The sequence below is a fragment of the Carcharodon carcharias genome, chromosome 7 (genome assembly GCF_017639515.1).
Source record: "Carcharodon carcharias isolate sCarCar2 chromosome 7, sCarCar2.pri, whole genome shotgun sequence".
NCBI classification, from domain to species: Eukaryota; Metazoa; Chordata; class Chondrichthyes; order Lamniformes; family Lamnidae; genus Carcharodon; species Carcharodon carcharias.
Window position 1 is genome coordinate 25,049,644 of NC_054473.1, and position 23,979 is coordinate 25,073,622.

Genomic DNA, 23,979 nt, shown 5'->3' on the forward strand with positions numbered 1-23,979 from the left:
ACTCAAAGATACTTCATTCTGAAAAAAACCTCTCATCCAAAAAACCTATTCAGAAATTGTAAACTCCCTCAAGTGGTCAATCTGTTATATAAACAAAGAAGCACATATCCACTTCTAACATTGAAGGCAGATAATTCTTTAATAAACTTTAAAAACTGTCAATCAAAATGTGAACACAATATCCCCCTTCTCTTCCCCCCACCACCACCCCCCCGCCCCACCCACCCGTCACACCCCACTTCCACCCCACTGCTGAGATAAGTGGTTCTGGACTTTTTGAAACTCAATCAAGTATTCATAATAGCCCCAGCTAGCAAAACAAATCCTGGGAAATGTCAACAATGGAGTCCATTGAAACTGAAACACTAACTGACGTTTTTTTTTTAAGCTGCAACTATTGTTTCATTTCTATTTCAAAGTAGATTGCATGTCAATAAATGGAGTGGAGCATATACTTAGATTTTCTTAACGTTCAAGAGCAGGGCCATTTCTTTCAAAGCTAAAGATCACTGGACATTTAAATCTCAGTCCAAAACATGACAAAAAGGTTTCTCAGCTCGAGTTTTGAATTCTTATGGCACTTTCTCCATTGGGAAAAATTCTGTAATGCATGTCAACATTTACACAATGGTAACCAATGTAATGGTCAACTTACCTTTGCAGGACAGAGTCCTGTAATCAATCACTGTAATAAGAACAAATCTAACATACCGTACATTGCTATTGAAACTTAAAAAACCATTTTTTTTTGTATTTCAAAGCCTATTAATGAAAGAATTCCAAGAGTAGTTGACTGTTTTTCTTTGTTCCCTATTCAGGACTGGGGTCCTCCTGCAGTTCTTGACACCTCTGAGGTGCAATCAACCACATTTCCTACCAAAACAAGCCTGACTCCATGAAAATAGCGGGGCGGTCTGAAATAGAGTCGGCAAAGGCAGGATTGCTGAGTGCAGTCTCATCACCTGCACCCTTACCATGTAGCCTTAAATATCCTGTCTGCTATTTTTTAAAATCCCCCACCAACGTTCCGACACAGATGGAAACATGAAAATCCAGGCCTAAATGTTATACTGCATGCTAGCATAGTAAAGCAGTGGTAAAGTTCATTGGTATATGAATTTGTAAAGCTGTGATGTGGCAATACTTGAGTTTGCCCTCATGATTTCACACAAAGTGAGTTTCTGATTTCTGTTAGGATCTCTGGAATGAGGCATAGATTGGAGGCATGTCACTGCAGGGATTACCTCATGTATGTGGCCTGAAATGAGGAAAGGGAGAGCCTTGAGAACAGATTGCCTGTCCCTTCAGTCAGCAGTTGGTGTACAGCTCAGTGAGACTAGAAAATTGGGAGAAAGCAGGTTATAAAATGGAAAACAAATTATCCTACAAAGCTGTAGGGAAAAGCTGTGTTTATATATAGAGCACAGCACTGTGAAGCCTTTGCTTTCAGAGTCAATGACACTATTCTCTGTCTACTAGCATCCTCTAATGGAGAAACCATTCTTGGAAATGCTAGTAGAAATAAATTTAAACTTAAATGCTTCACTTCCCTGACTTTGTGAATTCTGCCAAAATAATGCAAAATGATTTATTTTCCCAGTTCCTCCATTCTATGTGGGTAGAAATACAGGTTGACCTCTATGTAGGATATATGGAGGGTAATCAGTGTGTGGAGAAAAACAATAACCACATCGCACTTAATTGTTCCATGAACTTTTTAAAAAGATACTTGTTTGCATTAAAGCTTAAGGCATTTCTGGAATAACAGAACGTTATTGTATATTTACAATCTGGATATTTAACATGTATAATTTGTATTAATTTTTGTTTGTGCACCTACCTCACCAAACATATAGAATAATGTTCCATCTCTCAGTTTGTCCACTGCATCATTACTTGGCACAAACACTGTATAAGGCCCAGGGCCATCCAGTATTAAAGGGAGGTCACAATTCTGTTACAAGATTAAACAACAAAATTCTCATTGTATCCTAAAAGTCACTAAAAATGCATCTATAAGCCATCTTACATTATAATTGAGCAAAGCTATGAGTAAAGATCAAATACAGTGTCTTTATCTGAAAGCAATTTATATACACTTTAATCACAAAAAGCATAATTTTGCAGGATTTTTTTTTGTTTACAAAGCAGGAAGATGTTTAAATCAAGCACATAGCCAACAGACAGAACTTTCTACAAAATTAGTTAAAATATTTTTGGGTGCAACTCCTATATGAGAGTTGTCCATTATTATTCACTGCTAATGTTGATTTTATTGAGTCAGCAATGTCGTAATGACAACTGCTCAATTTTAAGTGAATATTGGTGTTTTGCCATCTACTCAGATAATTCCTTCAGCCAACCCATTCCATAGAGTCACTCCTTCCAATGTAATTTAGAAAATAAACTCAGAGAGAAAATAAATGACTAATGAGTCCACTATTGACACAAGGGTGACTTTTTAAACTGGGATTATGGAGCTTTGGAAAACATATATTTGTCAGGATTCAACCAAGTCACTACTTGAGCCATCACAAAGTTTATTTTACATTCATTGGCTGCTGCAAAAGCTGTTTTAAGAGTGCCAGATTTTATGGATTTTGTCACATCGCAGCCAAGGTTTTTTTTAAGAAAATGTTTTTCTTACAGGAGATGCAGGGGTTGGGAAAAGGGGTCAGAGTGATAAAAATCAATTCAGCCAACGTCCAAATTTAAAACACATGATCTGTTTCCTGTTTGACTGCAACTTTCTCTGGATTCAATAAACACGCAGAAAACACATTAGGCTTTCTGTGTTGGGCACCAATCATTTAGGCATATTATTGAAATGGTGACCCAAAGTCTCTACACAGGCAGGCACAATATCAGTGTGTCATCGAGTTATGTAAAGTGGTGGGTTTCTGTGGTACGTTTGGAAGCAGTGGCACCAAAGTGAACAGGAACAGCAATGTGAAAGCTGCCAGCAATTTTGAGTGTGACAAGTCAACCAAAAGATTTTTCACTTGCTAAACTCTGCTGGGCATCTCCTAGGCAGAAGAAGAGGTGTCATGCTCAACTACAAAGTAATGATTCATGTTCTTAAAACGACATCTTGAAATAGTTCTACAATTGAAGTAGGCCATTAAATGAAACACGAACCTGCAGTAGAGCTAACAGCCTCACAAGCACGTCAACACTAAAGTAAGTTGTATTCCCGGTGAATTCATTAAGCAGAAGTAGAAATAAAAAGATTAAATACAGTTAGGCTTTAAATTTCAATGCGTCAGATATTTTTAATATACTAACCTCAAGAATGGTTTCAAACCTACTAAACAGCTGTCCAGTAGCAAGAATATCAGCAACAGTTTTCTGTTTAAAGAAAAATAAAAATGTAAGATTCAGATATATTATTTACCAATCTCTGTGTGTGTAACTAAACGTATAAAAGAAATGATGAAATAAGAAAACATGAACATCAGAAAAGAATGTAAGGGGATTCTTTGCTTTGTAAATACACATCAAATTGAGAGAAGTTGAATTCTAAATCCCCCAATGACTGTTAAAGGGCAGTCTTTTTTCAATGGGCAGAATTTTTCCCTTGGCGTGCAGGATTGGCGGGGGCAGGCGAAAATCACGATCGGCAGCACACCGCGATTTTACGCTGACAGGCTGATTAAGGCCCAACCAGCGTAAAAAAAGCAGCTTGGGAATAAGCAAGAAGGGGCGAGCGGGGCGGGGGCATGATGTCCACTGGGTCATATGGCGACCCGGTGGCCAAATCAAAAGTAGCCTCGGTAGCTCCAGGAAGGCTGCCACAGAAAGATGCTGAAGCCTGCACAATGGAATCCCTTGTAGGTGGACACGGTAGACAGGAGGGCAGGTCGGCAGGGCAGTCGGCTCCGTTTTTCTCAGATGAATGCCTCGCAGCCCTCCTGGAGGAGGTGGCAGCCAGGAGAGAAGCCCTTGTCCCCAGAGACGGGAGGTGGAGGCCCTCCCCAACCTTACCAAAAAGGCCTGGGAGGAGGTGGCATCCAGGGTCAGTGCCACAATGTGGCGAGGCGCACATGGGTGCAGTGCAGGAAGCGCTTCAATGATCTCCTGTGATTGGGAAGGGTGAGTACCATGTTGGCATGGGTCACTTTGCAGAACAGTTAAGAGCCGCCCACCCTCCATGAATCTCAGAGGTGTTAGAATGTGAGTGACAAATGTCAATCAGCCAGGATCTGGCCAGGGGGGTAAGTCCTGGTTGCTTGGACTGAGGGCCTTGTGGCTCCAGGGCCATGGACTTGGATGTGCCCTGCAAGGAGTTTCTCAGGTGATGCTGGCCAGGCTGCAATGGTACTGCAGGTAGAGAGTAGACTAATTAATGCTCTTCTGTCCTTTCAGGAGAAAACATCCTACAATAGTGCTGAGATGTCGTGGATTGGCAGCGGACCCCCACACCTCCTCATCCTCACATGGTACGAGCAGGAGGCCCTGGAGCTGGAGAGGCACCATGCACCTCAGTCAAGCGGCAAGCGGCCGTGGTAAGGTTGGAGTCCCAGATGAAGGTTAAAGTGCAGTGCACTGAGGTGAGAATGTTCGTTATTGCAGCCATTCCAAAGTAGTCTCTATATTGATGTGAGCCTCGAGCCTGGAATCTCAACAGGGTGCCAGGCGTGCACAGTGACAGAGACAGCTGTCATCATGAGCAGCCTGAAGGTCTGACCCCTGAGGACCGCCATGTTCACCACGCACCTGCATCACATCCTCTCTGTCAACAGGCACCAGTGCAGATACCAGCACCTCGGTGAGCATTAGATCACCATGTAGTCTATCGGTGCACATCAGTGAGGGCACTTCACACTCGCTTGAGGTGCAGGCAGAGAGTGCCTAGGGCGCCAGCAGTCGGAGGACTGCTGGGGACCAGGGCAATGCTCAGTCAATGGCTGATGATGGGCCTCTAGAATCATCCGTGAGACAGCAGATGCTGGATGTCCAGCAGTGTGTGTGGGAGGACCTGGTGGCGATACGTGAGGGAATACGTGCTATGGTGTCCGTTGTGGAGGAGTCCTGTTCACAAAAGCAGCCAGCAGCAAGTGATATCCTGCACTCCTCACTAATCACTTTGACAGGACCACTGACCCTGCTTATCCCACCCGTGGATGAGGTTTTGCTAATTATGGCCTTCTCGCCTGCCCGTTTTGCCCGTGCGACGCCCTAAAAATTGCATGGGCTACATAAAATTGGAGACAATTTGTGTCTCAAGGGCCTTAACCGGCCACTTAATTAATGGTGAGAGCGCCTCTGCCTCCATCGCGCAACCGCCTAGCGAAATATCCCGAGAATGCGTGTTGCCATCGGCACGCTTGGCCAACGTCAACACACTTTATTTAACAATCAAGTGGGTCGGGTGGGCGCCCGTCCACCAAGCTAAAAATTCTGCCCAATAATTTAAGATTTAAGCCCCCATAACTAACAGGAATTGAATTCCTTCTCTGGCATAGCAAGGGTGGAAATAACATTTTTATTGCAAAATTAAAATAAAATTTGAAAACTAAAGTATTCAATACACCAGCTTAGATAAAAACAGGATTAATGTCTCCATAAAAATAACAGACAAGAATTTCATATGAATGAATTAGTACATTAATATCACACATTAATTTAAGGACCTAAATAGAATTAAATAACATAATCAGTCAACTTCATTTTTTTAAGGTATATTTTTATTGTGATGTGACAAAAATCTGTTTTTCCTCAAATTTCCTGCCTGCCCATTTTGTATTCTGGTGACTTCTGGAGTGTTATTCATGATATTCTTTAATCTGGGTATCCCATCACTAATCTTAAACAAACTGATTTACAGAGTCAGGTTCACCACCATTCCTCAAGGGCAACTAAGAATGGGCAATAAATACCAGTCTTGCCAGTGATGCCTGCATTGTAAAACTGAATGAAATATGATCTATTTAGTTGCAGTGGTTGAAGGACTGTGCAGCATCTATATCTGCCTATGTGACTACTGTCCAGTGAAAGCATCCTCACCTCACAGGATGTTGCTCTGCTCCCAGATAATGAACAGACAATACAGGTAAAGAATCACCATCATGGAGAAGGTGTGGATATGACACCATGTCAGCCAGCCCCCCAGTAAATTTATAACATGAAGTAACTGTCAGTTAAATCAGCATTGAATGGTCAGTGATTTTTGCCTGCCTTCAAACAGTTCACATGTAGGTTCAGTGTGCTGAACCTCTAACAATCCTACTCAGCTCATACTACTCTCATTCCTCTTGATAGTGCTGTACAAGATGACTTTCTGTGGGTGGCCTGGTGCTCTGCATGCTTTTGCTGGTCTTGTGAATAGTGTACTAGAATGTGGTGCCTGTTGATTTTGATGGAAAAACCATGAACATTTTTTTGTACAGGCATTATAACTATAGTTTGCACACATATGAAAATATAATCATAGCAATGATTTATATTGTTTATAGAATATATTTTTTTTAACATACTTCCAGATTCACTCTTCAGTAACTAGCACTATGTGCAAAATTATTCTAGTAGTCATGTCTGTGAAACTAAATATAAAGTTCAGTTGCCATTCCTGAGGCAAAAAAATGGCCTTTCAGTCCTTTTGTGTACTAAATTTGTGTACTAAATCAAAAATGATAGATTCTGCATCCCTGGTGAGAGATTGATTTGTTAGAAGCACATTGAAAATTATACAGAATTATAGATGCAAAATCTTCCAACCATAAGTAGAATCACACTAAGTAGACCTCAGAATGTGCATGTCTCATCTCACACATTTGGACAAAAGACTGATTTCTTCTTCAAAGATATAAACCAGGGAAAAATGTGCGCAAAGTGGGTAACAAATTAGACAAAAAGGAGTAAGTAAATTAAAATGAATTAGTTTATTTAATACACAATTTAATTTAAGACTTACCTGTGGATCTCCAAGATTTTCAACGTTTCCAGATAAAAACTGATCAATCGTGTGAATGATGCCATTCGATGCTGCTTTGTTGCCCCTCACGATATTGTATGTTTTGTTTTGGAATAGAAGCTGCAGGTGCTTTACACAGAGGAGTAAGAAAGTGACATTAGGAAGCAAATTGGTTCTTTAAATTGTATATCTTGAAGTTTCTAACCGTAACATTAGTCTAAAGAGGCACACGATGACAGCAATCTGCTATTGTGTCATTCTGCTATAAACAGTGCATTATAAAGAGGGGAGTCTACGGGTGGAATCGACCCAGATTTGCACAAAGTAGGGGAGCGGGCAGGAAAAAGACATTTTACCGCCGGCTGCAATGGTGGATTTTCACACTGTACCCTTCCTGGTGCATCTCGCCTCATTAATAATGCATTCATAGGAAACACTCCAGATTGCTGGTGGGGGGGGGGCTCGGATTTGCCCGTCACACCATTACCTAAGCGCTTCCTTGCTCTGGGCCCCATATTTAAAGTGCACTGGAGCGCAGCCTACTTCAGCCTACTACAGTCCAGGACTGCTCCAGGTGGCAGATGGCCCCAAAAGCAAAGGTGATGACAGCCCCCAAGTTTAATGATGCCTCTCTGGGGTGTTTGCTGGACACAGCAGAAGGCCACCGCGATGTATTCAACCCCAGTCTGGTCACAGGAATCACCAATCCGGCCTGAGAGGCAGCAGCGGTCAGCACCACGGGAGCACAGAGGAGGTCAGCCATCCACTGCAGGAAGAGGGTGATTGCTCTCATCAGTTCTACCAGGGTAAGGCAACCAGCTCATAACTCGCAACTCACACACTCACAAACCCATCACACATCCACAGGGATCTCACACCTCAAGAGACAACACCACTAACTCTCACATACACCCTCACCTCTCCATCAGGCTCATATCCTCTGGAGATCAAGTCCTCATCCTGTCCATGGCTCCGCTCACACACAAACATTCCGTGTAGTGCCACGCGTCCTGCTCACACTCTCTCCATCTCTTTTCATGCAAGAGAAGCTGGCTCACAACAGCAGGGAGAGTTCCCAGACTGGTAGTGGAGTGTCCCACATTAAGCCCTTCACTCACTTTGTTGAGCGTGCCATCGCACTGACTGGTGAGGATGTGGACCATGACTGCGGTGATGGTGAGGTCGGCGGCAAACACCCACATGAGGATCCTGCACCATGTCAACCCTCTCTCAATGCAACTGCAAATGCTCTCTCTCCTTTTTTGACTCTGCTGCCATGCACTAATTATCTCTACTTTGATTCACAGGGAGCTCTACAGGTGACCGACACCCTAAGCCAGCCAGTCCCTCAGCTCCATCCACGTCCTCACCTCCAGCCAAGAAGACATCTCCTCCATTGAAGAGCTGGAAATAAGCAGCCTGGAAGGTTTAGCCACACCCTCCAGTGTAGAGACATACACATTGATGGGACCCAGATCTAGAGCAGGCTCAGGTTCACAATCTGGCGGTCACCGCACGGATACGTGTCCGGAGTAGGAGGAGGCAGGTTCAGCCAAGCTCCCCGGCACTCGGAGGACTGCTGGGGAAGAGGCATCTGTGAGGTCTGAGTCAGATGACGAGCCTCTGGAATCAGCCTTCCAACTCATTGTGGAGAGTCAGCAGAAGGCAGGGGAACATCACAGAGTTGTTGGAAGCCCTCAACAGAATGGCACATGAGTCAGAGGAATGCACCCACCTGCTCTCTGATGAAGTGATGCCCACATGTGCGTGCATGGAGGCCTCCATGGGTAGGACAACGGATGCCATGGAGACACTGGGTCCAGCAGAACGTGGAGATGTGCGCAGACCTGCACTCCATTTTGGGTGAGTTCCTGCAGTAACAACGCGAGGGGGAAATGGATCACCTTGATGTCCCTCCAGGTGCTCCTTCCCCTCAAGGCGTCAGGCCGGGATCCTCGGGCACCCGAAGGGAGGAGGAGCAGCAGTTGGATACCCCTGGGCCATCCAATCAGGAATCTCAGAGGCTGTCTGCTCCCTCCGAGTCCCTTTTGCCTGTGAGCCCCTCAACCTCATCCTCTGTCACTGCAGAAGGAGCAGCTGGCCCACAGGAGGACAGCCAAAGTAAGCCAGGGCCCTCAAGGCCTCGGCAGTCCAGAAGGCGCAAGCCCAAGTCAACAGAGGCAACAGGATCAACAATTGCAGAGGCTTTCTCCACCCTAGCTGTCGATGTCAGGGCAGCACCTAGAAGAAGTGGTAGGCCTAGAAAAGTTAAGAAATTCTGATCACAAATGGTTGGACGTGTGAACATTTTGTCACTTTATAATCTGAAAATATATTCACTTTCACTGAATAATGTGCAATGTTGTATTCCAGCTTCATTTAAAGGCTTCGTGAGTCCTTCCTCTGTGTCCCCCCACTAGAAATTCAGCTGCATACAGCCGGACCACAAGTGACTCTGGAAGGAGAGGTGTGTGTGTGGCAGGGCCTTTTGGAACCTCGTGCAAGCACTCTCCCATGCATGCGGAGCCTTCATCCATCACACTCATCTCACTGTATCAAGCATTTTCAGTGCTGCCTGCTGGGGTTCTCTTTCAGTTGTCCATCTGAGCTGACCTGTATCTCTGCCCACCCACTGATCGCACTCCCATGCAGCACCTGTGCCCGTCCAACATGAGACTTCGCTCATTTTCGATTTGCAAAGCATGGTAGTCGTTAAGTTTTTGATTAGCACCCCTGTCCTTTCCCCTCCCCCAGTCACCCATGCCCTTTCCCCCATCGCAGTCCACCTCCCACTGTTACCCTTCAGCCCGAACCCATGTCATTCCAGGATGTCCAGCTGAACATTCCCTACCTTCCGGAAAATCCCACTCTCATCCACATTGACTTCCCCGACCTCCTCCTTCCCACCCCAGGGTCCTTGTTTGCCTCTGAGTCCCCAGCAACCACCCTTACCACCCCTTCTACGGGTACTGACACACCCTCACCCTCCTACCCTACCAGGTCCCTCTGTCCCCTCTCATACTCACCATTCCTCCCACCATGCCCACCCTCATTTTGCTCCCCAGGAGGCAGCCATCGATTCCACAGACCCCCTCCCTTGCATGTTCACCTGGCCATTCCTCCCATCTTACCCCGTCCTCCACACTTAGTCCCTCCTCCCCCCGGACACTTTCTCTCCTCCGAACTCCCTCCATCCCCCCGCACCAGACACCTTCCCCCCTCACACTTTCCTCCACCCTTACACCTACCTCCCCACTTGCAGCATTTGCCCCCTTTACACCCTCCAACGCCCCCCACCCAATACTCCCTCCTCCCCCAGGACACCCTCCTTCCCCCTCCCAACCTCACACCCCCGACACCTTCACTGCTCCCCCCAACCTCACCCCACCGACACTTTTGTCTCCCTACCCAACCTCACCTCCCGACACCTTTGCTGCTGCCCCCAACCTCACTCTCCCCGAAATTTTCGTTCCCCCCTTCCAACCTCACCCACCTCCATACACCTTCCTCTCCCATTCACCACTAGATCTTCTTCTCCATGCCACTCCCCACCTCCCCCGACCCCCCCATGACCCAACCCTCGCTGATCATCCATACCAGCCCATGGCGAAGTCTGTGAAGTTCCGAAGTAGGCTCAAAGCATGAACAGAGGCCATGGAAGATGGTGTGAGCCCATGGCAAAGTCTGTGAAGGTTCAAAGTTTCAACAAAGTTAAAGCTGCTGCATTGGGACCTCCCACCTGCCAAGAGCTGCTTCACGGTGGAGCCATGTCCATAGGAATCCAACCTGCATGTGATGCATGCGTTCCTCCAGAGCCCGGTAGCTATGGCGCTCCAGCATCTTCTTTTCCTTGAAAGTCCACAATCTGAGCAAGGCCCTATAGGCTAAGTGCCGACTTCTGGATGTCATGCTTGTCCAGACATGTTCTGGGCCAGCATAATGGTAAGTCGGGGGTGGGGGCAACGATTCGGTTGGGCCTTACTTTGTATCCCATTAGCAGGATGCAAATCGGGTTCACGCCAGCCTTCAGCGGGATTTGTGATTCTCCATGGTGGGCACCTTTGGATGATCCCGTTGGGATTTCAGGCTAGGTTGAAACAGATTTTTGCACCCCCCCCTGCCTAATTGTCCCCCCTGCCCATCATGATGCCTGCTGCTAATGGGAGTGGACAATTCTGGCTTATGTATCATAAAATGGAAGGATGTTTGAGTATTGGAACATAAAGGGGTGGCCCAATAGTTTATGTATTTGAGTTGAAATCCTGTTCTTTTAATGGGTGAAAGGTATCACTAAAATGACACACAGGATTTTGATGAGAATTTGTTAATCATTATGGTGTACAGAGAGATTTCATCCTATTGACTTCATTATTGGAGTCTAGCTGGTGCAGTTTGTTAATGGAGATGCCATATTATAGTTCCATGTCCATAATTTATCATACTTCCTGACCTCCACAGGGCTGAGGGGAAGCAAAATGATTCACCTATGTAGAAAGATGGGATGGTGTTGGAGGAAATTAGACAGCAATTTTCTCTGAGAATATCCTCTTCTCAGTTTAACCTGATCTCATCTGGTAAGGAACTGGAAATACTACAATATACATTGGCCATCCCTTCTTCCATCAAACTAAGGGTCAAAAGATAATCTGTTACACTTTCTCCTCCCAGTCACTAGCCTATCACTCCTGCCAGGCAGTATTTTTGTGTGGATGTCAGGTGAGAAAAGAATAGACTATGGTCAAATAATCTGTCAAACCTTACTGTCTAGGCCCACATGAAGAATTTCTAGTTGGGCGGGGTGAAGGATGCCATTGCCTATGGAACCATACTACATCACATCCATTCAGGACCCTAAAGAGGGAGAAGGGTGGAATAGGCATGGCAGTGAAGAATATATATTTTTAAATTCTCTTTTACTGATCTTGTACATGTCTTCATGGTTCTGATCTAATAACAGCAACAATCTCAAGAGGTCCTTCTCAAAAACAATCATTAACCAATCCCGGAGCGATAACTCGCAATACATAACACACAACTAGCTGCAAATTGTTTGCATCAGATTGAAGCAGCTCAATATAGAAACACTTATGTGGATTGGAAGGTGGTGGTCTCATGTGAAACTTTACTCAAATCTCCTCCAATTCATTGGTTAAAGTACTCATACACTTATCAACTTCAAACCACCTATTGTAAATTCACCTTTTGTAAAGGATCTCAAAGAATTGTTTCAGCTATCCACACCTGCACTCTGCTACAAAAAATATACCCTCATCAATAATCACAGCTACATTAGAAAAGTGACCAAGGATTTTGATAATTCTTAATTAAACATAACTCAGTGGAAAAGTTTAAATCTTCACGTTTTTTTATGTTTTCTTGCCATATAATTTTCGTCAGTTGTAAATTATCACACATCTTGTTGTCCATTACTGAGATAATGGCCTGGATTTTCGTCCCTGAGGCGAAAGGGGGAGTCAGCAAAATTCCCCACTTGGCCCGCCTGCCTCGGGAGAAAGTGCCCACAAAGGCGGGGTCTTCATTGCTTGGGGGGTGTGGAGGGAGGGGGCGCTGGAATCAGGACAGGTAACCCAGGAAGAAGTGTGGAGGCAGCCACAGGGGTTGCTGGATATGGAGGCCGGCTGTTTAAAAGTCCAGCCTCAGTGCCTTGGGACTTTGCCACAGCTAAAATAAAAACAAAAACGCTCTCCAGCCGTCACCTCTCACACTCCCTTCACCCTCCAAACACTCCCCATACCCCATCCATGCCACATCATGCCCCCCACCCACCCCTATGATGCCTCATGCACCTAATGCCTCTCTACGCACCCCCTATGTTCACCATGCTCCCCATGCCAAGCTCTGCCCTTCCATCCACCACTCATGGCCCATTAGTTCCAAGGGATTTTTTTGCACATCCTACTTTTCACTATAGGGTTCATTGGTTCTACAAAGTGTACAAGGGTCAGTGGGAATGGGAGTGCCATAGTTTAGCATGGGCATGAGGGGCCATGGGGAGTGAGTGGAAGGGCAGAACATGTCACAGGATGCTTGAGGGCACATAGGGAATGGTTGGAAGGGCACAGCTTGGCATAGGGGGCATAAGGGGCCATGGTGGGGGGGGGTGGTGAATGGAGGGCGTAGTTTGGCATAGGTTGTATGTTATGTATTGTGGGTTATCATTCCTGGATTGGTTGCTGATAGTTTTTAGAAGGACCTCTGGAGATTGATGCTTTGGTGAAATCAAAACCATGAGGGGGACCTTTTGAAATTAGGCGGAATCGTCCCAGATCTGTGCTAATTGTGGTAGCGGGTGGGAAAAAGAACGCTTTATCCACCAGCTGCAATGGCGGCTTTTCACGCCATCATCCCAATCCCACCTCATCAGTCGTGCATTCCCGGGAAATACGCCGTTACGATGGAGGATGGGCTCTCATTCGCCCGCCAAGCCATCACCTCGTCAGTTCCTCATGCCAGGTGCCATACTTAAAGTGCAACCACGCGCACACCTCTCAGTGCTTTCAACCCAAGACTGCTGCACAGAAGAAATGGCCCTGAAAGACAAGGAAACTGCAGCTCCCCGATTCAGTGACACGTCCCTGGAACGCCTTTTAGACACAGTGGAGATCTGTCGTGACGTCCTCTACCCTTGCTCTGGCTGCAGGAGAGGCAGCAGCATCACCAATCCAGCTTGGGAGGTGGTGGCAGTGGTGGTTAGTGCCAACACCCTGCAAAGGAGGACAGCCACCCAGTGCCGAAAAAGAATGAATGATCTCCTCCGTTCCACTACGGTAAGTCACTCTTCTCATCACTCTCAACTCACACATTCACAAACCCATCACACATCCACAGGGCCCTCACTCACTGCCAGTTCAAGGGACATTACTGTTCACTCTGTCATATACACACACACACACACACACACACACACACACGCACACACGCACACACGCACACACGCACACACGCACACACGCACACACACACGCACACCCCTTCATTGTCCTCATCCTGTTCACTTTCACCACCCACTCATGCCTGGCAAACTTATCATCTGGCTTGGCAGGCGTCCTGCTTACACTCTCTCCATCTGTATTCATGCAGGACAAGCAGGCACACAACAAAAGGGAGAGGTCGAAGACTGGTGGAAATCAAGGTCCTCACGGACTTTGAAAACAGAGCCATCCAGCTGACCAGCGGAGATCTGGACTGGCCCCGTGCCAACAGTGAGGTCGGCAGTGTTCAACCAAGTGAGGATCCAGCAGTGCAACATCCATCAGACTACCACACTGTGAGTGATGTGTCCTGTTTCACATGCCACTGCCGTGCATTAATTATCTCTCCTTCTTTTCACAGGCACATCTGCCAAACAGCCGACAGAATCCACGACCCAGGTCCTTAACTCAAGACCCAAAGATACTTCAGAAGAAGAATCTGCTGAAACCCTCATTGAAGACCCTTAAAACTGCTCACCCACACCCTCCACCAGTGCAAAGACACACACCTTGGTGGGGCCTAGCTTTAGAATAGCCTCCTGATCACAATCTGGTGAGCACATTGCACAGAGATAACATCGCACCGTCTGATTCACAGCAGGCGGAGGCAGGGACTTCCCAGGTTTCCAGCACTTGGAGGACTGCTGGAGGCCAGAAATCTGCTGAGTCCGAGTCAGATGAGGAACCCCTGGACTCGGTCATATCTCAGTTGCTGGAGCTACAAAGGCAAGCTTAAGAACATCAGGAAGGAATCTCTACTGTACTTCTCAGATTGCAAGGCACGATGGACGAGTCCGTCTGCCTTCAGTTTGAGGTGATAGCGTTGGCATGTCAACGCACCAAGGTCAACACTGGTAGGATGGTGACTGCCATGGAGACCTTGGTCTAGGACATCGGTCCTGCACTGCTGCACAGGCTGAACTCCATCGCTGATGCCATAGTTGGCCTCCAACAGTGTCAATGCAAGAAAAAGCTTCCACTTCTCCTTAAGGAATCAGCCAGGAGCCCTCGGGCACCCATAGGGAGGAGGATCAGCAGGTGCACATCCTGGGCCATCCATCCAGGTGACTCCAGGAGTATGTGGCCCACTGAACCCCCTCTTCTCGTGACCTCAGAAAATCCAGCTCCACAGGCCGAGGAGGATGCCACTGCCACACAGCAAGACCCCGAAAGCAGGCCTGGGCTCGCTAGGTCTCAGCCCTCCAGACGATTTCCATCAAGGTCATCACAGACAGGGCGTTGCAGTCAGCAGGCTGCCTCCACCTCCACTGCGGATGTCGGGGGGAGCACCATGATGTAGTGGCAGGGTTAGGAACATTAAGAAGTTATAGTTGCACAGCCTGGGCACAGATGTTAATCACTTGTACATAATGTTCACTTTGTTAATAAACTCCCAAGAATGTCTCCCTGTCTATGGCTCCTTGTTCTGATAAGCAATGTTCGTGTCATTTAGATGTAAAACCTTGGTCCCTGCACAAGATAAAGGCAGGTGTCTCAGTCGAAGGCCTCCTCCCTGTGCTTTGTGCAACCTTCCCAGGACACTGATGGTGTGCCTGCACTGTCACTGGTCACATCAGTAATGCCTGCACCTCGATGGGGCTGATTATTGTTGCCAGAATGTCCTGGGCCAGTGGCACAGAGTTCCACCATTCTCTGTGTGTGCTCCCAGCACCTTTGAGGTGCAGTTGCCGCCCCCCCATTTCTTCAGCATCTGCATCTGGTGACAGTGTGGTCCTGAAGAGTTCAGCTCATGAAGGATGCCACAGGATCAGAAGTTAAAATTTCCCCGTTGCATCTCGATGATATGACCCTATTCACAGAGTGCAAGCAAGGTGCCATTAGCCAGACATGAGTCAGACCTTCACATAGGCTATGTGAGCATCTATGGAGCATGTCATCGTCATCTTCCTGGAATGTAGGGAGAATAGGTATCTGCTGTGTCTCCATAACAGGAGCCTTATCACAAAGGGTATCTGCACTGCCATCAGCCAGACAGGAGTCAAACGTTCATAGATGCAATGTTAGGATCTATGGTGTCTCCTCACTGCACGTCATCATCATCCTCCACAAACCTAGCAGCTACAAGGGCCTCCCGAGCACCTGCCTCGTCTAGCGAGTGTGATGGTCTCATCACCGTCATCCTCGCCTTCGAGGACCTCCTCACCGTCATCCCCATTGATGTCCTCCTCATTGAGGGAGATGTGCAGATCCTCCATCTCCTCCTCAGCCAACTCCTCTCCCCATTGCAGCACCAGGTTGTGAAGGGCACAGCCGGCGATGACAATGAACGCCATCCTCTGTGCTCTATTGCAGGGCTCCAACGGACCGGTCCAGGCACCGGAACCTCATTTCCAACATTCCGATGGTTTACTCCACCAAGTTGCAAGTTGCAGCATGAGCTCTGCTGCAGTCTGAGGCCGCTGCATAGGCATCATCAGCCTCTTTGGATAGCCCTTGTCTCTGGAGAGCCAACCCTGCAGCCTCTGTGGACTCTGGAAGATGTCAGGGATCTGAGACCTAATGAGAATGCTGGAATCTTGGACACTCCCTGGGAAATGTGTGCAGACCTGCAGGATGCGTTTATGGCATTTGCACACCAGCTGCACATTCAGCAAGTGGAAGCCCTGATGGTTGTCAATGTCACTGCAGCTGCGAAGAAATAACTACGAGAGACTGTGAAAGGTGATTGTCTTTTTGAGTGCCACCTCATCCAGCAGAAGTTGAGTGGGAATCCAGCCTATTAGTCGCGCTTTTTCATTTGAAGAGAATTAATCAGTTCTAATCCAAAAGTGAAATATTTCATCTTTTAAAATACATGCAGCTACTCCTGTGATAAGCCAAACGTACAATATTCAAAATCATAGCTTGTGCTATAAATGATCCTACCTTATCTTTCCTGTTCACTTGAACTGTATCGCCAGCCAATGTTTCAATAGTCACAGTATTCTCAAAGTCCTCCAGTAGTAAAACACCAGGTATGATGTGCTGTTTGCATGAAAACTTGTTTGTTTCATTTACCTTTGTTGGAATACAACACAGTTAGAAAATGAAAATACTATCAAAGTAGAACTATATCAAGTTTGATACCTGGTAACATCAATATGGCTCTGCATGTTTTAACATTTTTGGCCTATGGTTGGCTAAAATTGCTTTTAGAACTAGTATTCAGCCATTTGGAGGATCCATTTTTTCTGCATTCTTCTCAGCGTTCCGGGAGGATCATGCAAAGGTGACTTCAGGATGACTGACAGTTGACTTCATAGGTTAGTTTTTTCATTGAATAAAGACCAAGAAAATGCTTTCAGTTACATTTTTTGAAGAAAAATGCATGAGTGAATGGAATAGAACACTGGATAGAGGTAAATTTAAAATAATAAAATTCATAAAGAGAGACTACAAAAGATGGAAAAGGAAATGTATTTTATATTTGTTTTGATTGAATTGAATTAGCAGTATAGTAATAAACTGGGATTTGAGTAGTTTTGTCATGAAGTAAATTTCTTTTAAAAAATTGTCCAGCCTAGGGAGCCTGGAATTTCCTAACGCAGAATGCCAGAGATAAAGGGATATTAGAAAAGAATGTTTCTATTTTTCCTATGTGTATGCTTAAAATGGAGCTTCTGGCTATTCACATGAAAATAATTTAATATTGAACAGAATAAATGCTCCTTGAAACACCATCCATCAGGATGTGCCTTTTGAAAAAACAAATATATGTCTCTGCCCTAGGACAAGTTTTTATATGCTTAAGTATTAATAAATGCAAATTAATAGGAATGAGTGTCAAATGGAGTGCCAAACCAAAAGCCTGATATGCCCACAGTACAGCACGTTAAGGTTTATTTGCAAACTCCTAGATATGATCCACTTGAGAGCACTTTGGACCCATATATGCCGAAAGTGACTACCATCAAAAGCAGAAAGGATTCAAGATTAATTTTTCTTTCGCTGATTTTTTCTCACTTTTCAGAACCACATTCAAAATTGAATTCATATGTAAATGCGCTTACACCATATGAAGGCAAACATGAATGTGGTCATGAAATTAGATTGAAACAACTGTCATAAACATGAATGAGTTGCTGCCACCTTTCAAATTAGATAGTTAAAAAGTTCAAAATATTTGATATCAAATTCCAAATTGTACAGTGCTTTCTATTCACGCAGGGACTGTCAATCTTTCACTGCAGTTGCTGAGTACTGCATTCTGGGAAGTATGGACATATGCAGATATATAGAACTTGTAAGATGAAAGTGTGGGTACAATAATAACATAAAAATAAATGGAATTTGGTAATACAGAACTTAAATGTTGCTGAAAAGAGAGACATGTTGCTGAGTTTTTCATATTGCACTCATCAGAACAAATACAAGAATGCCAAATTTCAAATGGGAGGAAAGGTGTAGTGTAAATTGTTGTGATCATTAATGTCTTGTTGTTCAGTAATATAAATAGAATTCTGAGCAATATATGTTGGATTGAATAGAAACGCCGGAAAGACTTTTTCAATTTCTGTAAGACATTGGTTTGACCATGGTTGGAATGGAGTTCTGGACATTTAATTAAGGAATAGAATTTTAGACCCATGAAAAGGACACATCAAAAGTTTCCCAAGTGTCATAGTTATGAAAAAGTATTTGAAAATCCTTTTTTTTTTCCCTACAGGAACATAAGAGCTTAAGGAGAATCCAACAGAAATTTTCAACATTCTTTAAGGATTTGAAAGCAAACATAGTGAAAGTATGATGACCTTTGACCCAGAAGCAGTACATTAAGGGCAGGATCTTTAGGTTGGCGAGCGGGGAGGCAGAGGCGGGGCTCACTCGCCAACGTGTAAAATGACGTGGGATGACGTCAGGCGGAACTCCTGACATCATCCTGCGTCATTTCCATTTTCAGTTTGGCGGGGGCGCAGCCGAGTCAGCTGTGCGCCTGCCGACCTATTGGCCTTTTGAGGCCATTAATAATACAATTTAGGTAATTGACAGGGCTGCCCATCCAACCTTAGGGTTGGCAGACAGGCCGAGAGCCCTGGCGGGCTTATAAAAAACACAAAACCTCATCCACGGGCGGGATGAGGTTTCATGAGGGTTTTTAAATATTTAATTAAGGTTTGAGTTAAAGTGATGGACATGTCCCAACTCATGAGACAGTGTCAAATGAGAGGACATGTCAGGGAAATTTTTTAAACATTTACCTTAAAAGTTTTAATTCCAAGCTGATCTCTTTGAGGCAACATTTTGCCTCAGGAAGATCAGTGCATTTTTTCGTGCGCATGCATGAAAGAGTGCACTCCCGGCTGAGGGAATCCCCCCCGCCTGCACAGGGAGCACATAACGATTCCAGGTGGACGTCACACTAGGTGGGCCTTAATTGGACCACCCACTTAAAATGGCGGCGTGCACCCAATCGGGGGCGCTGATCAGAGATGTGCCTGTTTGCGTCCACTCCTGCACTTCCCCCCTGATGAGGGGAAAATTTTTCCCTAAGGAAAACTAGAAAGGTCTGTGGAATCTGTAATTGTTTTTAAGAGTATTTGAGAAGGATTATTAAAAGTTTGCATGAATTGTAAAGGGATCAATTGTTAGGGTGACCAGATTTTCAAAAGTCATAACTAGGATACATTGACCAGCTCCCAGTAATATGGAGTTTTACATTACGGCGATATGAAAGTCTGTGTAATTGTGACGCAGCCCCAGTGCAGTACTGAGCTGTTTCATACGGTCCCCACATTGAGCACTTTTACCTGCAGTGGCATCACCTCCACACATCCTCTACCATCAGTGAGCTCAATGTTGCTAGAAGACGCTGTCAACATTACATCCAGTAGAGTAGCCCAGACAGATATCACAAGAGCTCCTGGAGCGCAAGCCTGGCTTGGAGTGTCTCCCTGGAATCAGCTGTCAATCATCCCAGGGTGTGCCCCCAGCTCCCCTGCACCTTCTTGGTTTATATTACAGTTACATTAGTATTTTGTAGCTGCCTTGTTCCCATTGGCATTGTTTAAAGGTGGTTTAAAAAGGGAAAAGCCGAAAACCAGGGCATTAGAATGATTTCGAGGAAACTATCAGAACACTGGGACATTTAAGGAAATTACTAGACTATCCTGGCAAAACCAGGTCATCTGGTCACCCTAGCAACTGTAATTTTATTGGATAATAAGAAATACTGGTCCATGTGACCTGGTAATCCTTAACCTGGAAGTAGTACCAACAGGAAGGAAGTTAAGAAAGAAGGCATGTGACTGGCAAACACAAAGGAGCTGCAGACAAAAAGGAGAGCTGGAGACAAAACATGAAGAGAAAACAGACAGAAACATAAAGATTAACATGGAGAATTCTTGTGAAAAGAAGAGGCAAGTCACTCTCACTCAGAGACAAGAGCTCTTGGAGGTGCTGTGTGAACTGGCTAAAAAGGTCTGGACTAGCTCAAAGATGTTAAAGAGCTGGGTGTTTCCCAGAAGTGGCCAAATCGCAAACTGGGGTGTTACTGTTGGTTGGTTTAAAAAGAACTCTGGAAAGCTATGCCATCAGAACTGTCATGTCACAAAGGAGAGAGGGTTCACAGAAGTGTGCCTTGCTGATGATAATCGAAACCCATGAAACTCAAAGGTGAAAGCTTGTCAGGTAGGGCTCATGACCTGCCCTGCATGAATAAAGAACAGCACATTGTATAACTGTGCAGCTATGTAGTGCTACAATTGTGCAGGGGGTGATGCGGGAGGTTGTGGTCCTGTAAAATGTAGCGTTGTTCTATTGACTACTTAAAGTGAAATTACCTTTTTATTTGAAGTATCATTTGCCTGTTAATTCATGTTTAATTTGCATTGGTTCTGATTTATGTTAAAATTATAAGGAGTGAAAACTTGCTGGTTATTTCTTCATTTGGGGGTAGTTTGGTAAATCTGGTTATTTTGCTATAGGCCTCCCCCACAGGGATCACAGCAAAATATTGTTTCCACTGGTTAGTGAACCAGTAACAAGGGACATAAATTCAGAATAATCACTATAAAGAAGAAAGGAGTAAGTTAGAAGATTTTTTTCATATAGAGTGCAACAACTGTACAAGCCATTGAGACAGGAATTGCAAAGCCATTGTGAATGGAATGAGACAAATATTTGAAAAGGTAAAATATTGAAGGATATAGAGAGAGGGGAGATAAATTGTTTAGATAGCTCCAATTGAAAATCTAGCTGTTCAGCTTATCCCACGTTTACTAACACTGAATCATAGGGAGATTTTGAACTGCTGGCCACTTGTTTCCTGCCTGAGAAATATGATCAGCAATTGAAAACCTGTTGGGGACCTTGTGGGCCCATTTACCTGCCCGAATCATCTTTCAGGCAGGCCACTATATGGGCGCCCAGCACTTCTACCCAAAAGAGGAAAAAAACTGTTCAGTCTTGGAGTCTTGAGGTCCTACACCTGTCACTCACCAACAAAATGTTAGTGAGGCCCAAATCTGAAAGTGATTCAGGCCTCCTGGCTGCTACATTAGGTGGACACCACTAACTAAACTTGTTAGTCCATACCATATTTCTTTACAATCCTAAGTATATTTCAGATCAGCCAGTTGTGTGTTCATGCTTATGGAGAGGTGTTACAAAGTGTCAGAGTGGATCCTAACCATAACTTTATATATCATAGATCATAAATATGAAATAAAGCATTCTTCGTTAATAGAAGTCCTTCCTCTCTCTTTTTCTCTACCTGCTCCCTGCCCTAAGTGTTAAGTGGGAAATAGAATATCTAAATTTTATATAAAAAGTATACAGGAGCAGGCTTGAGGGGCCAGTTGTTCTACTCCTGCTCCTATTTCTTATGTTCTTTTACAGCTGGAGTAATAAATAAATTGGAGCGCTGACACCTGACACTGTGCATGAGTGCAATGCTGATCAGTCTCTCAACATTATAGAGTTCTCAATCCTGGTAATCCCCGGCTTGTAACATTATTTTTCAGGATCCTGCAACATTACACTGAATGTCAAGTTTTTCACAAGATCCAAAGCTTCTAATGAGTTATTCTGCAATGCACAAGGCCGGTCTCACAACCATGAGTTTACAGAGCATCTGGGCAGAGCAGGGCCTGGACTTGTGTGGCTACCACTTCAAAAATGTCGAATAGGATTTTCCTGAGAAAACAATTTTGTGTATAAAATGGGGAAGTATTTTCAATTTGTCTATCTGTCATCCAAGGTAACTTACCTGGTTGTTTTTTTGTTTCTTCACTAGAGGAAGAAAGACTGTAAAAGGTCCCATTTTACTCAATGTTAATGAGCATCCATTATCTGAAAAGATTAAAAAGAAACTTTAAGCAAAACATAATCAAGCATTTCTTCTTTCAAACTAAATAAATCTGATTTACTATGGCTGAGAATTAGAAATAGAACATTACTACAAAAGTACTTTTGAAGCAATATAGGCCTGGATTTTTCTGTCAAAATAATGGTGCTAACTATTTTATATTCGCAAATAGTACAGCAACTTCAGGTGAGGAACAGATGGGTGAAAATCCAAAAGTTGCTATCTGAGTTGTGCTGCTCCAATGCTAACTTTGTGAAAACACCATGGGCAGAATTTTATATTCGGCGTGCGGGGGGCGGGCCTGACACGCCGGAATGTAAAATGACGCGCAATGACATCAGACGTGCATCCCAACATCATTGCGCTGTCTCGCAATATTTTGTTTGGCAGGCACATAGCTGAATCTGGCGTACGCCCGCTAATAATTGAAAGGCCTATTAAGGCCATTAACAACTAATTAACTCCAAATTTACACTGCCCGTCCAACCTAAAACTTTATATATGAAAACTTTATTTTTTAAATTAAAACATGTCCCACCTCATTTGACGCAGTCACATAAGGGACATGTTTCATTAAATTTTTTATGTTTTTAATAATGTCTTTAAAAACGCTTCAATCGCCCCAAGGCAGCTCTGTGCCTCAGGAAAATTGAAGCACTCTTTCGCGTTCATGTGGAATGAGCGCTGGACCCAACTGTCTCTCCCAATCATCCTCCCTGGCAGTGAAAATTAACTATTACAGCTCTGAAGCTTCATTTCTTCAGAAATTTATTGTTGTTGCAGATTTAAAAAGCTAGAAGGCAAAATAGCTTTTAATTCTATCTCTTTTTTACTCTCTTTCTTAATCCAATCTTTCTTTGCCTCTCTTTGTTTTCCCTTCTGTCCTTGATTTGATGTTGAATTCACTCACTCTAATTTACACTTCCTTCTCAGTCCTTGACTGTTAATTCACAATCCTTCAATCTGATTGGTTAAGGAGATACATAATTGCTTGTTCCGTTCACTCAGATCCCAGATATCTGTAGTATAAGGGTGTTCGGGTTACTAAGGGTTAATGTGGGACTGAAACAGCACTGTCTACTGTAGAGAGTCACATGATGGTAGCCGGTGTGTATCAAGAGCCTGAGAGAAATCAGCATGAAGATAGTATCTAGGCAGGGCTGTACCTAGGAGATCATATGGTTGTGTATTAACAATAAACAGTTAATGTTCAACCACACAAGCATCCAGACCTCTTAGTGAGACACCAAACCACCTTTCAATATGGTGGCAGTAAGTGAAGGACCCCAAACTCCCCAAGCAAGTAAAGGACCCCAAAATCCCCAAGCAAGTGAATGACCCAGAATTCCCAAGACATGAAACAGTAAAGAAACTGCAACCTGACCTGAGCGAAGTGCATCTAATTTGGAGACAAAGCTGGAAATTGCCTTAAAAAGCTCCATTGCAGGCTTAGAAGCTGAAGGGAAGAAGAAGGGTCAATTGAGCATCTTAGAAGGACTTCACCAGAGCAGGTGGAGGTCCATTGTCAAGCCTGATCGAAGGCAGACTCAAAAGACGTGGCCAGATCACAAAAAGGGTGAGCAAAATTCAGAAAAATTCTGAACTTACCTTTTAAAAATAATCAGGGCACTAATCAGGCAGAGCATATTGATTGTTTAACCAGTGCAGCTGGAAGAACGCTGCAGCTGGGTCCAGAATCGGCACATACCATGTGGGAGCCGAGCTTGAATGAATGAGAAAAAAAATTTTTAATCAGAAAGCAGAGCAAA

General features: G+C 44.6%; 1 protein-coding gene across 3 annotated transcripts in view; it reads right to left on the bottom strand.

Annotated features, from left to right (window-relative positions):
- The window catches only part of stab1 (stabilin 1), a 257,111-nt gene that overhangs the window by 179,403 nt on the left and 53,729 nt on the right, over nucleotides 1-23,979 (bottom strand). For 2 of the 3 annotated variants that reach the window (XM_041191185.1, XM_041191184.1), the window contains exons 11-15: nucleotides 22,112-22,194; nucleotides 16,792-16,923; nucleotides 6,914-7,042; nucleotides 3,286-3,348; nucleotides 1,841-1,954 (exon numbers count right to left, since the gene is read on the bottom strand). In XM_041191185.1, the coding sequence (XP_041047119.1) occupies nucleotides 1,841-1,954; nucleotides 3,286-3,348; nucleotides 6,914-7,042; nucleotides 16,792-16,923; nucleotides 22,112-22,194 (521 nt within the window). Of the gene's footprint in view, nucleotides 1-1,840; nucleotides 1,955-3,138; nucleotides 3,176-3,285; nucleotides 3,349-6,913; nucleotides 7,043-16,791; nucleotides 16,924-22,111; nucleotides 22,195-23,979 lie in introns of those variants that run through there. The other variant, XM_041191186.1, reaches the window with a different exon arrangement.